Source organism: Lates calcarifer, linkage group LG12, assembly GCF_001640805.2.
Source record: "Lates calcarifer isolate ASB-BC8 linkage group LG12, TLL_Latcal_v3, whole genome shotgun sequence".
Classification (NCBI taxonomy): Eukaryota; Metazoa; Chordata; class Actinopteri; family Centropomidae; genus Lates; species Lates calcarifer.
Window position 1 is genome coordinate 9,182,689 of NC_066844.1, and position 22,581 is coordinate 9,205,269.

Genomic DNA, 22,581 nt, shown 5'->3' on the forward strand with positions numbered 1-22,581 from the left:
GAGCAACTTGTTGGCATGCCAGCATTTCTGTGTATAGGCTACTTCATTTTGCAATTTTAAGGACAGAATACACAGTAAAAACACCCTTGTAATCAGTAACTATTAGAGGGCAGTTCAGGGAAAAAAAATGTGATGTGTAAAAAAGATTTTTTGATCTACATAACTGAAAAATAGCTCTTTGTGGACTGTATGAGGTGTATTAGTGTGTTAGTTACCAAGAACTGGTAAACACTGCAGTTGTGCAGTCATGCACAATGAGATACCAAGTGAGTCCCTTCAATTGCAGTTTATTAAAGAGAAAGATGGCTGGCAACTGATGCTGGTTTTAGCTAGACAGAAAATAGGTAACATTGACACTATAAATTAAATGTAATACATAGGAACCAAATATATGGCTATTTTCTCTCTACAATAATAAAGTATCATCATTCTTTTTAACAGAAAAAATATCCACGTGTGTTAAATGTCATCTAGGTTAAATACAGTTTAAGCATATCAGAATTTCAGTTACTAAGAAACATTCCCCTTTCCTCTCTTAAGTAAAAAGATAAACAATGGGTTTATCAATGTAACCAGTATCACGAGTGGTGCCAGTTGCCCAGTACTGTTTTTTAAAAGAAGTAGTTCTATTTTGGCCAGGCGTTCCAGTGAACACATTTGGCAGCGTCAACGCGTGGGATGTCAATGAGGGATCCTGTCCTTCTCATTACCATAGACTCTACGTCAGAACATTGCATGGAACTGCTCGCTGTAGACTTGGAGAAGTTTTTTTTAAACGAGACTCAAAAATACAATCTACTTGAATTCGGTATTTAAGTATTTACAAAATGATCAACATTAGTAAGCAATCTAAAACAAAAATGTTGAGTTATTCCTTGAACTTCGTTTTAAAAGAATCCCTTATGCACGTGAATGCAACATGACGTACTAGGTCAGAAAGGCGGTGAGAGGACGTGCGCGTGGCCATTCGTACTGAAACCCGCCCCTTTCCAACAACCCCCAGTCTACAAAATGATTACTGCTACGGTTATTTTACCAGTGCTGTAATGTCGGAATCTGGGTCCACATGAGAAATACACGGGTTAAAATCATAATAATTCGACGTTGAAGGTTTATTTTCTCTGCTGCCTGTGCTCCAGTGTGTCACAGTCCAGACTAACATCAGCTACTCGGTCTGGGTCCTGGTCGTTCTCTTGTTAAGTTACTACGAGGACACAGAGACAAAAGTGACATTTAGCTACGTTAACGTTATTCATTCATCCACAACAATGGCAGCGCAGGATTTTAATTTCTTGCTTGCGACGGATTCCTACAAGGTGAGTGGACCCGTCCGTTTTTCTGTCCTCTTTTCTGCCGTATTGCTGGCTTTTCCGAATACATTTAAGTAAATTCCGTTTATTATGGGAAACAGTTAGCGTTCAGTATCTCTCTACGTATTCCACCACATCGTAAATACTGTCAGTCCTTGCATGTTTGATCACTTGAACGTTTTGACTGTGATACAGCGTTGTAGTTGATCACACAGTGTGTTGTATTGTGTCTATGATGTTGTTATTAGTGCGCCTTACAATTTCTTAAAAACCATGAGTAGAGGTTTCAAGGGGCAGAGTCCCATCCGTCAGACAAATAATCAGAACTGAATCCGTGAGACCTTATGTGAGAAGATATGACTTGGCGAGGAATTCCATTGGTTAATATGGCTATTGGTGCCATATTGTATCAGTTTCGTTTTCACCATATCAAAACCATTCTTCACCTCTTCAGTTACTTACTTACAGAGTATAAACACAATTTTCGAGGTATTTTTATTCAATCAAATTATCTTTGCGTGAGAGATCAGAAAATATAATATATTTTTATTTAAGCAATATTTTATCAAATAATTTCTAAACAAGGGTAAGATTGGCTGAGCTACTGTAAATGCAGTACTGTTTTGCAGGTGTTACAGACATGGTCAGATCTACCACGTGCACTGTCAGGGTTCAGTATGGCCAGGGGCCCTAAAAATTAATTGGGAATATTCTGCAAGTAAATGGTGTGGGCTCAGTCTGTCTGCACAAATTGTGTTCAAATTACTACTTACTTACTTACTTACTTACTTACTTACTGTGTCAACATTGCCACAGGGGCCAACACTTACATATGTACACACATTTATAATACACACTGTAAATGTGTGTACATTTCCTTGTATGCACACACTCAAGCTAATAACCAGACATGCATGTCCATTGACCACCTTGTCATTCATGTCACTTCTGGTCCATTCAGATTTTAGATAGATAGATCAGAGTCACTAGTAAGTCTCAGGACTCCACTGTGAAAAACAAACACAGAAGTTCTGAAGGGTAAGTCATGGTGTGATTAATTTCATTGCAATACATAGCCAGTAATATTCTCTGGCTATGTTTAGTGTAGTTGTGTGTGTCACAGAGTCCAACTCTCTACTTAGTATTTTGTTTTCAGTTTCATGTCAGTGACACCCATGTTTGTTCAGCGTTTCATGTCAAATCGTAACCTAAATCCACCTGTGAGTCAGTCCACTGCATGAGCAGGTTGTGCTAGCATGCATGCAGTATAGCATATGTTCAGCTCAGTAGAGCTAAATCTTAGATTTAACCAGGGGTGGTCTGAGAACAAGCAGGCGCTCTCATGCTCCCCCCGGGACGACAGGCGCACACAGAAAGAGCCAGTAAAGAGACTGACAGGGCCAGTAAAAATGGTGTGGATTTTCATGACGGTCTACCAGCTCACCAATGCTGTAGTCCACAAGGATTTTTCCCAGTGTGCCCGATGGCCAGTCCTAATATGGGTGTCACTGTTAGATGTCATATAAAGGTTTGCACTGCAGCCAGATGGCAAAGGTCGGGTGACCAACTGGCCTTTTTATTTGCTCCAACAACCCCTGGAAACAAGTCCAAAGCAGCAGCACAGCCAAGAGGATTCCTCCAATGTATCTGTCATCACAATCACACAATAGAAACTGATTTGGTACATTGTGATGAGCTCATTTGAACGTCCACCAGGGTGACTGGGTTTACAGCTCAGCACTTTACTTTTTTTTTCTTCTTTTAAGTGAATACTAGTATAGTAATATAAAATACTACTAATATAAAAATTAATAGAGCAGCTTCTGTGATTTAACAATGAAAGCCATTCGTTAACTCATCTAGAAATATTCATAATATTCATTTACATATCTCCAATATTTCCACCACATATACGGTATATGTTCATGATGGGTTTTATAGGTGATCATATGCACAACAGTAAACTGGTCCTTTGTATCATTAGCCGTTTTCACACATACTCTACAAACCTGAACTTTTTTAGACATTGCTCAAAAGAGTTTTATGTGTGAACGCAAATGTCCAAATCAGTTGAACCAGACATTAAGCAGATGTGACCCAGCCAGTATAAAGTTCCTGTGATGTTCAGTTGAGCCAGTGTGTGAATAGAGTAGGTAATTGTCTGGAGAATTCATAGTGAGTGAGTGGGCGAGTTGATGACGTTTCTATCCTCTCTACTGCACCGCCATTGAATATGGCGCTGGTATCCTTCGTGCTCTACCCAGGCACCACTTTTCACCAAAACTGTGTGTCCTTGTTCATGTCAACCTGATTTTCCCCATAAAATTGGTTTGTGTACATTATCAATGCATGTAAAACAACAATAATTTCACATTACTGTTCATTGTGAATCATCACTTTAGTTACTGATTGACAGTTTGAATAATTGCTTCACTCAAGAAATGTGTGGCCTTTGCTCTCTGATGTAGCAGATCTGCTCTGTGTCCTTAAAGTTATGTTTCATAATTTTTTTTTTTTTCTGACATAAATAGAGGCATTGTGTTTATCAGGCTGGGCTCTGTCCTCTATAATGAGCTGCAGGAATCCCTGTCCACAGTGTCTCTTTACTGTGACAGTATCAGTTTATCACAGATTATTACATGGGAGGCCAACTGGAAGATGTGTCAGTTTAAAACTTTAGTTGAACCCAACTAAAGTTACCACAGGTAAACTTTACTGCAGTCTACCTGTGGCAAAATGAATTTATTAAACATAATTTTGAAAGACACACACCTCTGCAAGGTCCCATGATTCACGCTGCATTTCAGGACAAAAACCAAGCCATGAAGTCCAAGAAACTGGACTCTGTATGCCTCCACGATAAAGCTGTGACAAAGCACAGATTAGGATCAAACCATTCTAAAGCTCTGAGTGTTCCCAGGAGCACCGTGGTGTGAATAATTGTGAAAGAAAGAGGTTTGGAGCCAACAGGACTCCTCCTACAGTTGGCCATCTGGGCAAAGTAACCAGGGCCAGAAGAGTCTTGGTCAGGGAGGTGACCAAGAACCCAGTAGTCACTTAAGCAGAGCCTCAGAAGTCCTCTACAGAGATTGAACCTGCTATGAGGACCATCTCGGTAGCACATGGCATGGAGTTTGCCAAATAGCATTTAAAGGACTCGGAGAGCGTGATGAAAAAGATTCCCTGGTCTGAAGAGACAAAGAGAAGAGACTTCTCAGCAGTAGGAACAGGGAGACTGGTCAGAATTGAGTGAAGCATGAATGCAGCCAAATAGAGCGAGTTGTTTAAACACTGAAATACAAGAAAGCTGGCATCTGTAACAACACAGTATGGGCACAGTCGACCAGCACACAGTGGGTGTATGATTTGTTTTTTGTTTTGTTTTTTTAATATAGCATTGCCGAATCAGAGGTGTGTGTAAGACCAGCCTCTGTGTTAATCAGCGTCTGTTCCGCTGTGACAGCTTTCCTTTTTACAAAAACATTGATTTGGCTTTGTGACTACCTCCACACAGAACATCTGTGGAGAGACCTGAAGATGGCAGTTAGCAGAGGCTTCCCATCAAATCTGATGAGAGGATCTAAACTGCCCAAATCTGCATGTGCAAAGCTTGTAGAGACTCACCCAAGATGGAGAGATGCTGTGCAAAGGGGCTTCTACAAAGTACTGAAATAAGGGTCTCAGTACTTTGGTAAATGGAGATTTTAGTTTTGTATTTTTACTAAATTTGTAAAAGTTTTCACTTTGTCAATATGGGTTATTAAGTGAAGTTTGATGGGCAAAAAGGCATTTTTATCCATTTATAAATAAATCTACAACATAGTATATCGTATATCATATCAGAGTACGACCCTGTGCAGTATCACTAAAATGTTAAATGATTCAAAATTTTACTTGTCATTTTGTCTAGGGTAGATAGACTACATTGAAAACATGGGCCTAAAAGCACAACCGTAATGCATAAAAAGTGATTACACCTGTGACTTTACATTTAGGCTAATTGCATGAACAAGGCTCTAAAAGAACTTTCAACATCACAGCTTTCTTTATTTTTGCTTGGGTTGTGTCAAATGCATCAGAGCTCCACATGGTAAAGAACTGACTGAACAAGCAAGAAACCAGATTGTAAAGATGGGAGAGGGTACAAGGGCATCAGTAGGCGACTGCACATAAGCTGAAACATAGTCACAGTAGTGACTGGGAGGTAAAGCAAGAGCAGTACTACTAAAAACAGATGATGCAATGGCCATACTTGGAGAAATGTACAATTTCCTGTTGTACAAACTGAAATATCTAAGCAAATATTTCATCAGTACTTTATGATCAAATAATTCCAAAAACTGTTTACATTCCCATCTGCCTCAGTTGCAAGAGAGCAAAGGAAGAGGAAGAACAGCTTCAGTTTCACCTCAGATGCTCCACCTTTCTCTACTCCTGACTTGTATGAGTGTCTCATGTTTCGTATACCCTCTATAATCTCCAAGCCCAGATTTCATTATCCGTTCTTGCATAATTAGATTCTTACAGCAGTGATAATGCTGATTATGATGTTGCCTGCATGACTACATGCTTTTTCACTTGAGCCCTGGCCAGTGGTCTACATGTGACTTGGGCTTTGTGTTTTGTTTTCTGCTGAAATTCTCAGTTGCATAACTTGTGTAATGATTAACAAGTATATCCAGTGTGCACCCACAGCACAGCTCTGAGAACACTGTGAGCTTTAGCTTTCGCTACTGAAGGTCTGATATGTCTTTGTGCCTTGCTACATGTAACACTTAATGCTTCAATTTACCCTGGATTTGGTTTGTTAATAGCATGGTAATCATGTGCACGTGTGTACACACCTGCTGCTTGTAACTTTTCTATTCATCGGTTTTGTGTCTACAGTGTGTATTCAGGGTCCCTCCCCCACTACCCCTTTTTAGGTGCTCCGAATAACACTTACTGAGGAAAACTGAAAGTTAAAGCAATGACAACACCAGCTAAAGAGCAATAATATTAGAACAGATGAGCGCCACTGTTCACTGATAATTTAATGGTAATAGACTGATAGATGACAAAACAAGAGTTAATTTTAAAAAGTTTCTACTTTGTTTTATTTTATTTGTAACCATGCACAATATTTAATATATTCAATATATTTAAACTTCAAAAAGCAGACATTTCCCTCTTCCTAAGCCTTGCACAGATGTGATAACAGAAGTGTTAACAGTGATTTACACAGTGGATTCACATGGAGTTCATGTTTGCAGACTATTTTTGTGACAGGTAGCTGGAAATTGCTTCCAATGCTGTTCTGCAGCCAAGATTTTCAGATGTCCAGACCTTTCCATCAGAACTTGAACACACCACCTATTGGCTCACACAGAGCCCTTTAAATGAGAGAGTTATGACAGCCAGGGGTCAAAAACAGCAGGTCATGTGACTCATGTAGCTTCCAATAGTTCCAAGCATGTTGTTCAGATCTATTGTTTTCACAGCAGGATTTATGAGCAAACAGCGACTTTTATTATACTCATATAACCTTGCGAACTAACTCTGCACACTTTTGTATTTCTATTTTAGAATTAATTCCAAATGAATAAAAATGTTTTTGCAGTCTACACTCAATGACTTATAATGACAAAAAACACTTTTTTGATATTGTGCATGCATCAGTGTTGTTTGTTGTTGTTTGTCTATTAGAGGCGGCCAAAACTGACTTTTCAGTCAATTTTAAACCCTTTTGATCTTGGTCATTTTTAACTATATTTTAACCAGATAAAGGATTTTATTCACTGGATGTCTATTTGATTATATCTGAGAAACAAGCTGAGAAAACACATCCTGTGTCTGCTGAACACTGCTGAAGAAACACTGATTTTAACAAGAAACTGCTTTATTCTTGTAAAAATCTCCTAAACTGAAAGTGCAGGAATCCTAACAGGGAAGAGCTGCCTGCAGTGACTGCAGTAGTGCTGAACAGCAACTCCCATGATCCCATGCTACTTCTCAATGTTACCAAACTCTGTCTTTTGTCTATGCTGTGGCATTCCAAATTGTGGTCAGGTGCATTATGTTTGTTTTTATCCCTGAGAAGTGTCTACAACTTGATTGGAGTCCACTTGTGGAAAATGCAGTCAATCTACATAGTTTAGAGAGGCACCAACTGTGTAACTTGCCAGAATTCACACTGCATGTCAAAAACAAAGCCATGAAATTTAAGTAACTCTCTGTAGATCTACATAGATCAGTGCAAGAATATAAAACCGTTTCCAAAGCTTTGAGTGTTCCCAGGAGCACAGTGACCAGAATAATTGTGAAATGGAAAAAGTTTAGAACCACCTGGACTCTTCTTAGGTTGGCAGTCAGGCCAAACTAAGTAACCGAGCAATGAGGGCCTTGCCCAAGAACGGTTACTCACAGAGCTTCACTAACCCTCTGCAGAGATGAGTGAACCTGTTGGAAGGACAACCATCAATCAAGCCTCTATGGTAGAATGATCAGAAGGAAGCTACGTTGAGTAAAAGTTATATGGCAGCCCACGTGGAGTTTGTCAGACAGCATTTAAAGGACCCTGAGAGCATGAGGAAAAGATTCACTGGATTTACGAGACAAAAACTGCACCCTTAGGGCAGAGCGTCATTATGGTTTGTCAGTTGTAGACTTGGAGCAGTTTTATCTCTTTACAATTATTTCCACAACACAGTAAAATGTGCAAACAGTGAAGGGATATAAATAATTTCTGAAGCCACTCTCACTCAAATATGTGTTTGTAATAACTACTACTATGCTTGTGGATGAAAGAGAGGAGTGAAAATATGGGTATGTTTCTACCATGGTAATTTCCATAGTTCCAACTAGAATTATTTTCCACACTGACTGGACTTAATGAACTGTGAACAAATTATTTGTATGATCTGATGACTTTATGCACCACCTATGGAGCATGGTGGAAATCCTTGTGGCAAAAACCCAAAATATATGCACTGAATAATAAAAATCAACGGAAATAAACTTTGTTATCATTATACTCTGGCAATTTCAAGTCTGGATTGTCATGGTCTTGGCTGTCTAATAAACTCAATCAGATTTCTAGAGATGAGAGCTGCTCTATCCAAAGTAGAATGAATGCTGTCTCTCCTAAAGTTTTCCAATTAAGATGTGACTATGCTATATGCTTGTAGATATGGTAAAATACTCAGTTCATTTCATTTTGAATTAAATAGTACATTTTTATCTTTTACTACTTCCTCCTCTTTACCTGATCTTACTTAGAAGATTAATCTTAAAATTGCCTGTGTGTGACTTTTCCATGTATGGTAACTTGGTGATTCTGACTTTGTTCCCCTGAAGTTAGAGAAGGATCAGAGGAGAGAGGAGTTAAGTAGGAGGCAGGATGATGCAGAGGAATGCAAAGTGAATGCTTCTTTGAGCCATTTCTTCCAGTGACTGGTTGTTGCTGTTGATTATTCAATTAGTGCTACAGGAGCGTAAGGACAGACTTGTGCCTGAAGCTGTGATCATTCCTTCCCACATGGATCCAGAGAACATGTTTACTGTACACCCAAGCATCACGTTGAGCAGACAATCCGCCAGTTTACAGCTTATCATTAGTATACTAACAAGGGTTTTATTTCATGCTATTTCACAATGCAAATCTGTGTGGCGTGATAAGATTAGGAAATAATGAATAAACATTGCAGATACTATGTGGTGATTATTAGAGCTACACTTGTAACATGGTTACTCAGTTAATCTGTTGTGGGGCTTTTTCCTGCTAGCTGGTTGTGCTTGACATCTGTCTGTTTCTTTCAGATCACACACTACAAACAGTATCCTCCAAACGTCAGCAAAATCTACTCCTACTTTGAATGCAGACGGAAGAAAGGTACCCAGTTGAACGAAGTTGTGTTCTTTGGTCTTCAGTATCTGCTGAAGAAGTATCTCACAGGTAAAGTCACATCTTCTCTTCTGCATCTAAGAAATGAAGTGACAGAAGATGCATGTTAAAGAGAACATTACTGAAAGGAGTGCCTTGTAATAAAACTGCCATGCAGCAGCACTCATGTGAACACATAGGAGAAATATCCCATGTATAAATAAAATAGCCCAATGAATGAATAAAAACATACAGTACATGTTGCTATGCTAAAAGCATAACAGCAAATGCTTCTTTATTCGAAGGCAGCTAGTAGTACACTGTATTTTGGAGAGTTCACACCTCAAAAGTGTGAGCTAAAGTGGTTTTGTAAATCCGACACCATTGGAAACGTGACTGAAGATTAAAAGCACTAATTAACAACAGTTTCAAATAAAGTAACTGCTGATTAATCACTATTTGTTTGTAATGCAGCCTAGGATAGTTTTCTGGATTTTGAGATCGTCGTGTGTATTTTCTGCAAGTCGCGGATGTTAGTAGTAACTTGGATTGTTCTATACAGGCGCCGTGGTCACAGAGGAGAAGATTCAAGAGGCCAAGCTCTTCTACCAGATGCACTTCAAACAAGCTGTGTTCGATGAAGAAGGCTGGAGGAAAGTCCTTGAGGTGTACAAAGAGATTTTAAACCATCAGTCTGTCTAGAGAGATTCACAGAGAGAGGTATTCATATGAAAACAACATGAAGTAAATGTGTTGTTACTTTGTTGTTGCTTTTTCAGAAACACGATGGGCGTCTTCCAATCCGTATCAAAGCCGTTCCCGAGGGCAGGATTATACCTAGAGGCAATGTGCTCTTCACTGTTGAAAACACAGATCCCAACTTCTACTGGCTCACCAACTACATTGAGGTAAATTCAGAGATGTTATGTCAGGCATTTTAAATAATGAAAGGCTGGAGATTATTCAGATAACATTCCATATTTACTATGGAGCTACATCAAAAATGCCAGGGGAACAGTCCATGTCGTTAGTGATTAATTGGTGTATGGGATCTCACTAATGCCCCATTCTTAGAGATTTGAGCGTTTGCTCTATAGAGTGCCACAAAAAATGTTTCGCAAGGTTTTCATAACTAAATTAAAATTGCCTAGCACCTCCATGATGTGCATATACAGTACTTCTACACCTTCAACACACACACTAATAATGACAATTATGGGCTGTTTGCGTCTCTTACTTTCATGTACATGGACAATACGCTACTCACACAATTAAATGTCTTTATCTTAAAGAGCAGTTAAGACCCTGTTTTTTGCTTGAAAATAACCCTTTCACATACTCAGAAAATGCACTCAAGTCCAGAGCAGAAAATACTACTATAAACAACCACAGGAATTAACTAACTAACAGGGTCCAAGAACCATTTGAGAATTCAGGAACTTTACACGCGTTTCAGCCAGAGGAACTATGGACTAAATCTAATTCCTGTACATTAATTACAAGGGGCAAAACAGTCCATACTTTGGGAATTGTACGTTATAGATGTTCAAGAGCAGTAGTGGCAGATTAACCATTGCCAATTAGGTGAAACACAGACGCCACAGCAACTGCACTTTGCCTACAGTTTCATTCTCAAAACAAGGAGTACTGTGCACCACTAGTATAACTGTTAGGATGAGGGATGGACATTTGTTGATATTTATTATGTCAAAAACAAAGTTATGTTGTTGGCTTCCTGCCCAGTTTTAAAAAAGATAGAGCAAGAGAGAGAAAGCAAAATGAGCTGAGTGCATGAGTAAACGAGTGAATGAATGAGAGAGAAAGTGAGTGAATGTAGAGAAATGTAACTTATTTTGCTGATTGATTTGTCACAGTCTAATTTTAAACAGAACTAAAACATCAACATTTAGCAGATTGTCATTGTGGAGACAGAAGTTCTGGACTTTTCTTCCTTTACTTTGCACCATTCATTGCAGTCCACTCACATATTACACATTAGCTGCTGTTTCCTCATACGCAACAATTATGCTTCTGACATTCTTTTTTAATCCATCATTGGCCTAATTTGTCTGATCTTCAGACATGATGGAAACACCAACAAGAATGTCACAGGCAGAGAGCACAGAAGACTGGGACCAGTTGACAGTATAATTAAATAGCTGTGCTGTACATCCTTGAAGTGAAATTAGTGTCAAGAGACTTGTTTTTCAGATGTTTTCATGCATCTATTTAATGTTTAGGCAGGCTATAATATTTATTGAGCTTGGGTTGAGGAGTCCAGGATTTCTCCAGCATATCCATGTTCACATGCTCCTTTACCACAGGAATTGCCTAATATTTACCAGTGATGGTAGTTTCACACAGTAATGCTGTATCTTGTAGTAATAACAAACTTGTCTTGCCTTACCAACTGATTACTTACTGTCATGTTGGTTGTTTCTCTCTCCACACCCATGTACCCCCCCCTCAAAGACCATGTTGGTCCAGATGTGGTATCCCATCACAGTAGCCACCGTATCCAGGGAGTTTAAGAAGATCCTGGCCAAGCACCTGAAGGCCACCTCAGGAAGCCTGGAGGGCCTGGACCTGAAACTGCATGACTTCGGCTACAGAGGAGTTTCCTCTCAGGAGGTCAGAAAAACCTTTTCACCTTGTATTTATTTTGTCAAAAACAAGCAGTGAGGTTGAAAAAAATCTTACAAGCAAAGCTATTGGGGTTTCTCATTTTATTTTTTTATATTGTACCTAGTTGCTACTAATGTAGTGGTGTATCGACAGAAACAAGGTTTGCACTACATGGGCATGTCCATATAATCAGTGTCACTGATTATCCATCCAGAGAATCTGCTAAGTTCCTTGAAACAGAGTCATGTAAATGGTTTGTATTGTAACACAGAACATCCTGATGTAAATTTCCCTATGCAGTAAATGATCATCTTATGTCTCTGCTTTGTGCATATAGCTGTGTCATGCTGATGTTATCAAATTATTGTATCATGTATGCACTGTTCACATCACTGATTACAAGCACAAAGGTTAGATTAGGAGAGCTCAATGAAAGTCAGAGGGAAAGACTTATATAATAAGCACAACACTGGGCAAAGAAAACAAAATTCTCATAGGTCCAATTTACCTTTGGGAAGTTGATGTCAACATTTTTAAACTCAGGCACCAGCTTATTTACGTTAACATAAAAGCAGGATAGTGTCATTGCAGTGTTAACTTCATGTCTGTGTGTGTCTCTTTAGTGGAGCAGAATAATACATTCATTAGGCTTAACTTAGTGTATTGAATCACTTGTGTCACTTACAGTATAAAAATCATGTCAAACTCCTTTTGACCTAGTGGGGATGGTTTGCATTCATTATAATGGAAGTCACCCTCTGTGTCAAAATAAATCTCAAAGAAACAGCGATTTGTGATTTTAAATTCTTACCTCTACTCTCCAGTCTGCAGCATTAGGTGGAGCAGCTCACCTGGTTAATTTCTGCAGTACAGACACAGTAGCTGGGCTGCTGATGGCTCAGCGATATTATGGCTGCCCGATGGCTGGCTTCTCCATTCCAGCAGCAGAACACAGGTATAACACACATACCGATATGCATATATTCACACATACACAGATACATAAATCATAACTGAGACTTCATACATCAATAAACATACTATGTTTATTGATGTATGAATGTATGATGATGTTTATACTATGTAAATATGCTAAAATAGATGCTTCAAACTTCACACACAACTGTCATAGCAGCCCAGCTTGACCAGTTTAATGGATCCCTTCCTTCCCATCACGTTGATGTACGAAAGCGTTTTGAGCAATTAGCACTGTTGCCTCACAGCAAGAAGGTTCGGGATTTTCTGTGTGGAGTTTGCATGTTCTCCCTGTGCCTGCGTGCGTTCTCTCCAGGTACTCTGGCTGCCTCCCACTGTCCAAAGACATGCAGGTTAATTGGTGACTCTAAATTGCCCGTAGGTGTGAATGTATGAATGGTAGTTTGTGAGTGTGAATGGTAGTTTGCCTCAATATGTCAGCCCTGCGATAGGCTGTGTAAAACCAGCCTCTCACCCAGTGTCAGCTGGGATTGGCTCCAGCCCCCCACGATCCTTAAAGATAACTGGTTTAGATAATGGATGCATGGATTTGTGACATGTACTTGCAATGTGGAGGTGGGGCAGTGTCATTTTTATTTTTGTACTTGTATAAATTAAATACATCGTCTATCTATAAGTCCATCTTGGGTCTGGCTACCTCATTATCTGCCCAGTTGAGGTGTCATTGGACTGTGAGGTAACACCATCAGGGTTGTATTTCCAGATATAAGACCAACTGTCAAGATCTCTAGCACCAAGGCTGTTTATAACTTTCTTCCTGTCATCCAGTACCATCATCTCATGGGGGAGGAGCAGGGAGAAGGAGGCGTTTGAGCGAGTTCTGGACCAGTTCTCTTCCGGACCGGTTTCAGTCGTCAGTGACAGCTATGACATCTTCAACGCCTGTAAACACATCTGGGGAGACAAACTGAAGGAGCGGGTCATGGAGCGCAGCCAGGACTCCTGTCTGGTCATCCGGCCAGACTCTGGAGATCCCGCAGAAACTCTTATTGAGGTAAATAATAGGGTTGGATTAGTTAATGTTGGACAACAAAAACAGGGCAGACTAAGGCATCCTGGAGAGAAACCACTGATATTCAAACTCAGAAGCAAAACGAACAATCTAAACCAACTGTTGCTAGTTTTACTCTGTTATGTTGCAGATGCTGTGTTTGTGTGCATGTCGTACAGCTTTGGAACTGAGATCAAAATTAAATTAATTGAAAAACTGCTAAATACAAGTTGAGAATGTATCTCCAATGATCCCATTTTTGTTTTCATATTGACCAATATTGGACAGCACAGTGGTGCAGTGGTTAGCACTGTCATCTCACAATAAGTAGGTTCTCTCTGTGCTTGCGTGATCCTCCAGGCACTCCGGCTTCCTCTGACAGTTAGGTCTGAATGTTAGTTTAGGTTAATTAGTGACTCTAAATTACCCATAGGTGTGAATGTGAGTGTGAATGGTTGTTTGTCTCTGTAGTCAGACTGGTGATCTATCCAGGGTGTACCCCGCCTCTTGGCCAATGTCAGCTGGCATTGGCTCCAGCTTCCCTGCAACCTTTAAAAAGGCTAAGAGGTATAGATAATGGATGGAATTCATACTATTAATGAGGAAGAAAATGCCTTCAACATGTTTGTTAGGCCTCAAGGATACACACGTTGTGTTTTGGTGAGCAAAACTGAATGTTAACAAAATTAGTTTAGTTAAAGGAAAACTTCACAGAGTAGTTTAATTTTAAGGTCAGGGACATATTCAGTTTAGGATTGAATCCTAAATAAATCAAGTAAAGATAGAGAAGCAGCTGCTGCTGGGGTCTAAACTAATGTTACCAAAAGAAGCTCGTTTGTGAACATTGCTGCTTGTACTGCAATTTTAGATGGCAGTCTTTGGCTTGCTGTATACTGTGAGGGATGGTAGCTTTTCAAATGGTGGAATAGGCTTGTTGGGTTTCTGTCTCTTCAACACAGGGCACCTCTGTGGCATATCTGTGCTGTTTGTCCAGTTGAGATGCAGGTTGACCCAAATGCACAACTGATACAATTAACAAAAATTACTCATCAGTCACTTCTCATTCATCTGTCTGTTTAATTAATAATTATGTATATCTTAATGAATCAATAAATCAGTTAATTAAAAACCTCAAGTCTGTCATGCCCAGATCCTGAACAGTGTCAGAATGAGATGTTCCTACTCACAGATATCTGCTTTTCCCCCTTATTAATTACGTATGTCATTATATTAAGTTGTATCCAGTGACCTCAGAGGACCTGCAGATTGTCCAGTAGAGGGCAGCAAGAGAGCACATATAAAATGAAAGATTTGTTACTATCTAGTTAATGGTAGAGTTTTCACATGAAACTGCAGCTTTTCAATTCCTGCATGAACACACATTGGTAATATAGTTGATTCTGAAAACTATTGAAATGTTTCAGTGATTGATTTAAAAACAAGCTAAATTTTGCATGATAAATTAACAAGGTGCTTGTAAAATTTCATGCAATTTGCAGCCTGTTTTGGTACAATGTTTTTTACACAGTGCAAGCAAAGGAGTCATGTGGCTAGCAAACAGAGAGAAATCATGTTATTTGAGGTTAGAAAGTTATAACTTTACTGCCCAAAATTGGTTCCCACACTTGCTTAGTCACTTTTAATTTTAGTGATAGTGTAACATAGTACTGAGAAGTTGCAATAACGGATGGTTATGAATAACGTTTTGTCTCATCTGTTCCTGTTTGATTGATTTCATGTTTGTTGAATCTTCAGAACAAAATGTGTGACCTAAAGCTATAGAATTGCTCAAAACATTAGATGTGAATAGTGTCTTTTATGTAGGTTTCTGAGGTTTGTAAGATGTTATAAGATATTCAGACTACTTTAAATTAACATATGCCGCTGACACCTACATGTAAAAATTATTCAATGCTATATGTTTTATAGGTCATCAAGATTTTAGAAGAGTGTTTTGGCTGTGCTCTGAACTCTGTTGGATACAAGGTGCTGCCTTCTTATCTGCGAATTATTCAAGGAGACGGCATTGACCTCAGCTCAGTGGATGAGGTAAGAAAAAGTTTGGTTGTTTTGCTAGTTTTATCTCAACTTTTCTTTATACCTCTTATTTAGTATATTATATTTTTGTATTCCCCTGTGTTGCAGATTCAGTTTTCCTGTTTTGATCATTACTTCTGCTATTAGTAATGTCTTCAGTGTGTCTTTCTATCACTAATACAACTATTCCATTCTACTTTTTTAGCTTAGCTAGCTAAAAATTAGAAGGAAAGTCAAGTCATTTATCAAAAAGTATAAAAAAGTATTTAAAAAAAGTATCTATCTAAATATAGATATACATATTTGGAAGTTAAATTTAAGTATTCTCTCCAATAAATACTTAACAACAGACAGCTTGGGCAATAACGACATGCTGACCTCTAATTTCCGTAAATGGCATGGAGAATTCTATGGACTACTTAAAACCTGTCTGCTCACTAATATGAAACTGTGACAGACAGTGTCACTGTAACCCCACAGGTCCCAGCACAACACAACATCTTTGTGATTTGTGATTTGTCTACTTGGTCGGCTCGTACCAGTTCATATATGTCTTTCTCTGGCTGCACAGAAAACTCACCTCCTTGGAACTTTATTTTCTCTGTTTTCTGAAGATTCTTCAGAAGCTGAGTGATGAAGGTTGGAGTGCCGAAAACGTCTTCTTTGGATGTGGTAGCGCTTTGCTTCAGAAACTCAACAGAGATACACTCAGCTGTGCCTTCAAGTGTAGCTATGTGGAGACTAATGGCAAGGGGGTAAGTAGAGGGGTCCTGGTTTGATTTGGAAGCTGTGACACTACCTACCCTCATAAATTAAATTAAGGCTGCAACTGGGAATCTAACCTGGATATTGCTTTGCTGACTCAACACACACATGTGCAACAGAAATCATCAGGACAAGCAACATGAGCAGTGTCACAGTCAGACAGGTTTAAACAAAATCTACAGCTTACCCTAAAGGCAGAAGGTGTCCCCAGAGACACCTACTGACAGTTATGAGCTGTCTGTCAACAAACCAGTACTGATGTGCAATCTTCAAGTACCCGAAACAGAAACACCACAAAATTTATTAACTGAGCCAGATGATTTCAATTAGTTGTTTTTAAATTTGTTTTATGTCTCCCTCCAGATGGATGTGTACAAGCAGCCAGTGACCGACCCATCCAAGGGGTCAAAGCGGGGTCGATTATCACTGAGGAGAAACTCTGATGGCTTCTTAGAGACAATAGAGAGAGGAGCAGGCAAGCCTGAGGAGGTTAGTCCCAGAATTCCATTGTAAACTCTCACACTCAATTTTCATTTACAGCACATATAGTACATTTTTTCAAGTTTATTTTAGTATGAAGATAATAAAGAATAGTAGTAGTCCTGTTCTAGAAATTCTTTATTTTCATAAATACTTAACTTAATTATTACTGATGTTTAAATACACCACAGCTCCAATTATGAGAAATATATTATTCATTCCTTTGCCTAGTTTCAGCGCTCTTCAGCACGCCTGCAGAGCAGCTGCCCCACACTTACCTCAGAAAAGAGTTCGCAATAGTCTCATGTTCTCTGTGTAGAACACAGATTTAATTGCTTTTTTATCATCTGTGATGTCACAATATCAGGTTTCTGTCAAAGAAATAAAATGTGGGTGTCCTGGTCACAGTTCAGTGATAAAATCCCAATGCACTGGAATGTTGCTCCTGATTGGCTGCTGGCACAGTTAAAGAAAGTGCAAAATGCAGGTTGACTTGGGGAGCCACTCAACTGATGGGTAGGGAGCTGCCCTAGTCAAAAGCTTACTGGTTAAAGTGTTTAATCCAAACATAATACCTACAGTATAGCCTATGAGTGCTTATCAAGGTGCAAAGGCTTGAGCTGTAGTGTGGTGGTTGAGGTGCATACCACAAAACGGCAATGTCCCTGGTTTAATTCTAGCCATGGACCTTTGTTGGTTTCTCCAAAAATGTAGCATTGGATTGTCATGAAGTCAGAGGACTCGTGAGAGACAGGTTTTAAAATGTTCAACATCAAAGCAGCAGAGATATCCTTACTTTTACTACCTGGTATGAGTCAAGCTCCAACAATGCTGGATGCCTCATTTCCATAATGCAACCGGATACCGTCTTTCATTAGACCCTCCCTACTTGGTGAATGCCCATACTCCCAGTATGTAATGAAAACTTTGTTAAAGTTTGTTGTTTGTAGTCACCCAGCCAAGACACTCAAGCAATGTCAACTGATTTAACAAAGCCACTGAATACATTGCACTGCCTTGGGACATTTTAAACCATTAAACTTCCTCCTGCTGTACCTCATGATTTATTTGTGTGTGCTCTTTGTCCTGTAGGACCTGCTGGTGACTGTTTTTGAGAACGGTAGCCTGGTGCAGGACTACTCTCTGGAGGAGATCAGGAAAAACGCTCGGCTGCGGGACGAAGAGCTGAATCCCACCCTGCACAACCAGGAACAGGAGCTGCTGCACAATCATATCATTAACGGGATTCATTAGATCAACCACAAACACTTCACTGATTAACAGGGTGCACTGGAATGAAGACTGCAGTGTTTTAGAAAGACACCCTTTTAAGTATAAACTGAACATGTTGAAGGGGAGTGAAAAGCTGTTTCTAATAGCAGTCACCACCAAGCACTAACACTCCACCACCCCTGCCACTTCATCCTGGGGAGCCCTTTGATAATAGGTAGACTAGCCTCTTTCACTTTTTCCTCTGGCCAAACACTCAGCCAGCACACAGTACAGTATTGTGTGGACAGACAGTTCCTCTGCAGTTCCATGGCCATGACTATAACTGAAGCTCAGGGTCAAATATGATAAGCTATGATAAGTTTTTATTTAGTATATTTAGTCATATAATCATTTTTGATTTAAAGACACACTTCCTGAATTTGTCGTTGTTACTGAATACTACAACAAAATTAAGGAGTATATCTTAATAGATATTTTCATTGCTGATATGCAGTATCTGAGAATTTTCAGGCCAAAAATGACCTAAACTTCCAAATATTCCAAGCTTCCATTAGATTTCTTTTTGTAAGTGTTCTATTAGAGTAGAAAATTTTTACACACATCTTTACACACTAAAATTTACTATAATAAAATATGAATAGTACAAGTATTACTCATTATTGTAATTGTGGTACATCATTAGGTATGAGTTACACTGAGTGCGTGATAAGTAATATTTCCTTTAAGGTCAGTGTCAGCTCCATTTATCAGCAGAGCAATATGTTGCTCCAGCCTTACTTATTGGCAGTCTTTTTGTTTTTTGACAGGCCAGCAGTCATATATATTCATATTAGCTTTGTTTTCATTTTCCTTGAGCAGATTCATAGTTAAAATCCAGCCTTTAACAGACATGTAAGACATCAGATATGAAAGGGAACACAGACCATTTACAGTGTAGAAATTAAGATATCACAACACCAGTATTGCAAAATAAAGAAAACCAGTTCTTCTGCACTGCCACAGTTTGGTCAAAACAACAAAATCAATGAAACCATACCTGTTGTCTCATGATTTCTGATGCCACACAGCACGCTTTGTGGAACCCCAGAGTATTCAATATTTATTTGAAATTGTCATATGAATAACCAGTAATTAGTAAAATAATTGAAGAAATTATTGAAACTCATTATTAAGAAGTATAATTTCATTATTCGTTTTCATAATAACAGAGCTTTACTGGATATTTAAAAGACAGCTTTTATTTCATAATTGACTTTTTCATGACAGTGATGGTGCCAACAGTCACTGCCTCATGTTTGCCCTGCTTCTCTTAAGCTAGCAAGTGAAACCACTGCTACCAAATGCAGCCAGTTAGCTCCTAGTTAGCCAGAAAAACAACAATGTTAAAGCTATTGTGAATCAAATCAACCAACTAGAGGTTTCTGCAGTAAATAAGCTACACACAGATACAGCAACTACACCTTGTTAGCTTTTAAGCCTTAGCCTTACAAAGCTGTTCATGCTACCTACCTAGCCAGTTTATTAGTTAGGCTGCCTCGAGAGCTTACATTATTACTCAGCATTGATGTGAGGAGCCGTCATTAGCAGTGTTAAGCTCCTGTTGGTTTTGGCAGCAACAGCCACATCAATAAAAAGAGATGCTTAGTTTCTGCGTCTTGGATATTTTTATGGATATTGAAGAAAAAATATATTCAGGGATGGAGCATGTGATTGGCGAGAAGGTGGTGACAACGCCACTGTCATGAAAAGTGACAATATGAAAGAAAAGCTTGAGAGGGGGCTTTTTTTTGTGAAAATAAGAATGATAACATAACATTTTAAATTAATGATCTGAGTTAAATGATTTCCTAAAGGGAGGCACAAACAATTGTTTCATTTATATATTTTACCTCAATTTATGACTGTTTATTTTATCATTATTTGTCTAATATTGAAAACTCCATTTCTTCCTTAATTATTAAGGACCCCTCATCACAGGCCTCTGTGCATATGTGAGCGGTTCATCCAAAGATTTTTAATCAGACAGAGGAGGTTATTTGTCCTAATTCAGTTTCCATAAATTTAAGCAAACAGTGACTTTTAAGTATTCTCTTAACTGAAATCGATGAAGGTATAGACACTTGAACTGGCAAATTCTCATTATAACAATAACTGATGTGCTGATTTAACAAACGTGGAATCCTGAAATGCTGAAAGCTGCAGTGAACATGGCTTATTCAGTCATCATCTGTAGAGACATAAACGTATCTGTAGGCACTTAGTCATACTAGCAAGACCATGTGCTGTAGGTGCCTGTTTGCTTTTTTTTTTTTTTTTTGGGCTGTGACCTTTGGATTGACTTCCATTAAAACACTGGTGCTGCTACAAAGACACACAGTAAAGGCACATTTCAATGCTTGTTCTCTCATCTGATCACACAGAATTGATGCACACTCTGTCGTGTAATCTCTGTGTTTTAAGGGTGCTGCCAAAATGCAGTATAATTTTTAACTCAGTCTTTTTATGTGATTATGATAAAATTCTGCTCTGAGGGTGTCATGGCTTATAGCTCTCACACCTCAATAAATGTTAGGTAGAATTGCATTTTCTGAAGATTTAGTGTTTTGATCTTCTAAAACACATATCTAAGTATTTGAATAAATGTGATGAATATGAAGTAGTTTGATCACATGATTTTTAATATTCTAGTAATAAACATCACACACTGCCTTCATGTTGAGATAATGCACTGAAATAGCTGTTGTGATGATGCAGTGGTGATACATAAACAGCAGGAGACTGGGTATGTCATGTTTGATGTGTCTGACCAAAAGAAAACAACCATCCAACTGAGTCAGATAATTGTATTTATTTGACAAGGGTTTGGTTTTCAATGTATAAATTGTTTTTTTGTTTTTTTTTAAGTTTCTAGTATCCTCTGCTGTTATTATATATATATATATATAGTTTTGATTTTGGCTAATTATTCATTCGTTTTTGCAGATAAACCTTAGAAAACAGGCCGAGCATCAATCTGCCTTCACTATATTTCGAGTAGGCCTAGAAATGTTCCCTGATAAAATGACTGTATTAAGTGATAAAACATACTGGATTGGGGAAAATCCAGATCCCTAGATTAAAAATAATGCAGATATTGGTAAAGAGAAGATAAAGCATTTATTGAAAGTCAGGTTTGACAAGGGGATGAACCATGGATTTTTTTATGGACATTAAAGAAAAAAAATGTGCTCAGATATTTTCACACAGTTAAAGTTTGGTGTTCATAGCATCCCACCAGTTGTTTTATGATGAAGCGTTAGAATTTTAGTCTTGATGTGCCAGTGTTCCCTCAACCTGTCTTGTCTGTCTTTAGTTAGAAATATGTCACTTCCCAGAATGCCTCTCAACAACCTCTGCATAAGGGGCATTATCACTTCAATAAAAAAGGTACAAATAGTTTTGCAGACCCGTATAAACACCTGTAAGCTGTGGTTTAGAGTATTCACTCTGTTGTAGCACATTATGTAAATGTATCATCTGATTATCTGCCTTAACCAACATAATGTATGTAAACACACTAAATTATTAAGTGACTCCTTCTCCTTGTTATGGGCAGGTAGTATAGAAAATGCTGCCTACCTGTACAGGAACAAAGCCGCTCCAGCATTAGCTGACTGAATTTCTTTCAGTAACAACAGATGCAAGTGAGCAACAAAAGTACTGACATATAAAAAACACAAGCTACTTATTTTTGCCAGGCTAAACTTTTGAGAAACCTGCTGTTTTTTTATGTATTGAACAAATGACTCCAAAGCAACTACTCCTTTTTTCCCCATTTAGGACCTGTTCATTTTATGTGTTTCATGTCCTTTTATTTACTGTTTACATGTTTTTCAGCAACATATTCCACAATAATCAGTTAACTTTGCAACTGCAGTCCACAGCCTGTTTGCAGTAGATTTCCTCACTGATGACTGGTCTATACAGACTAGTGGCGTCGCTTGCCACCAACACTGTGCAACACATGGTTTTCATTTTGTGTTGTACCAGCACAAATCATATATGTAATTACATTTTGTAAATATCCTTTTGAAACTGATTTGCTTTTAACTGATCTGTATCTTTTAGATGATCTCTATCTTTGGTTTTGTTTGTGTTTAAAACCTGACCTTTTCTAAGATTAAAAAAAACTGCTGAACTGCAAACCAACTACACTTGCAAAGCTGTCCAGAATGCTAGAGAGATAGAGGGTGTTACTGCACTAGAGAACCCATGCATGTGAACGCACTGATGGTTTACACACA

At 38.6% G+C, this 22,581-nt stretch overlaps 1 protein-coding gene across 1 annotated transcript; it reads left to right on the plus strand.

Moving 5' to 3' along the window:
• The first annotated feature begins 979 nt into the window (after nt 1-979).
• Nucleotides 980-22,486, plus strand: nampt2 (nicotinamide phosphoribosyltransferase 2). Its single transcript, XM_018661766.2, has 11 exons — nt 980-1,316; nt 9,108-9,243; nt 9,734-9,837; nt 9,951-10,079; nt 11,644-11,802; nt 12,621-12,751; nt 13,561-13,786; nt 15,713-15,832; nt 16,435-16,575; nt 16,949-17,074; nt 18,158-22,486. The coding sequence occupies exons 1-11, from the start codon at nt 1,269-1,271 to the stop codon at nt 18,317-18,319; spliced, it is 1,482 nt and encodes a 493-aa protein (XP_018517282.1). The 5' UTR covers nt 980-1,268; the 3' UTR covers nt 18,320-22,486.
• Nucleotides 22,487-22,581: the final 95 nt, after the last annotated feature.

What these genes read in the sequence shown, in the direction of transcription:
- nampt2 (XM_018661766.2), top strand. Translation starts at nt 1,269, where the DNA reads ATGGCAGCGCAGGATTTTAATTTCTTGCTTGCGACGGATTCCTACAAG. An exon ending in GCTGAAGAAGTATCTCACAG is followed by an intron (nt 9,244 to 9,733) that starts GTAAAGTCACAT and finishes TGTTCTATACAG; the next exon opens with GCGCCGTGGTCACAGAGGAG. An exon ending in TGGAGACTAATGGCAAGGGG is followed by an intron (nt 16,576 to 16,948) that starts GTAAGTAGAGGG and finishes GTCTCCCTCCAG; the next exon opens with ATGGATGTGTACAAGCAGCC.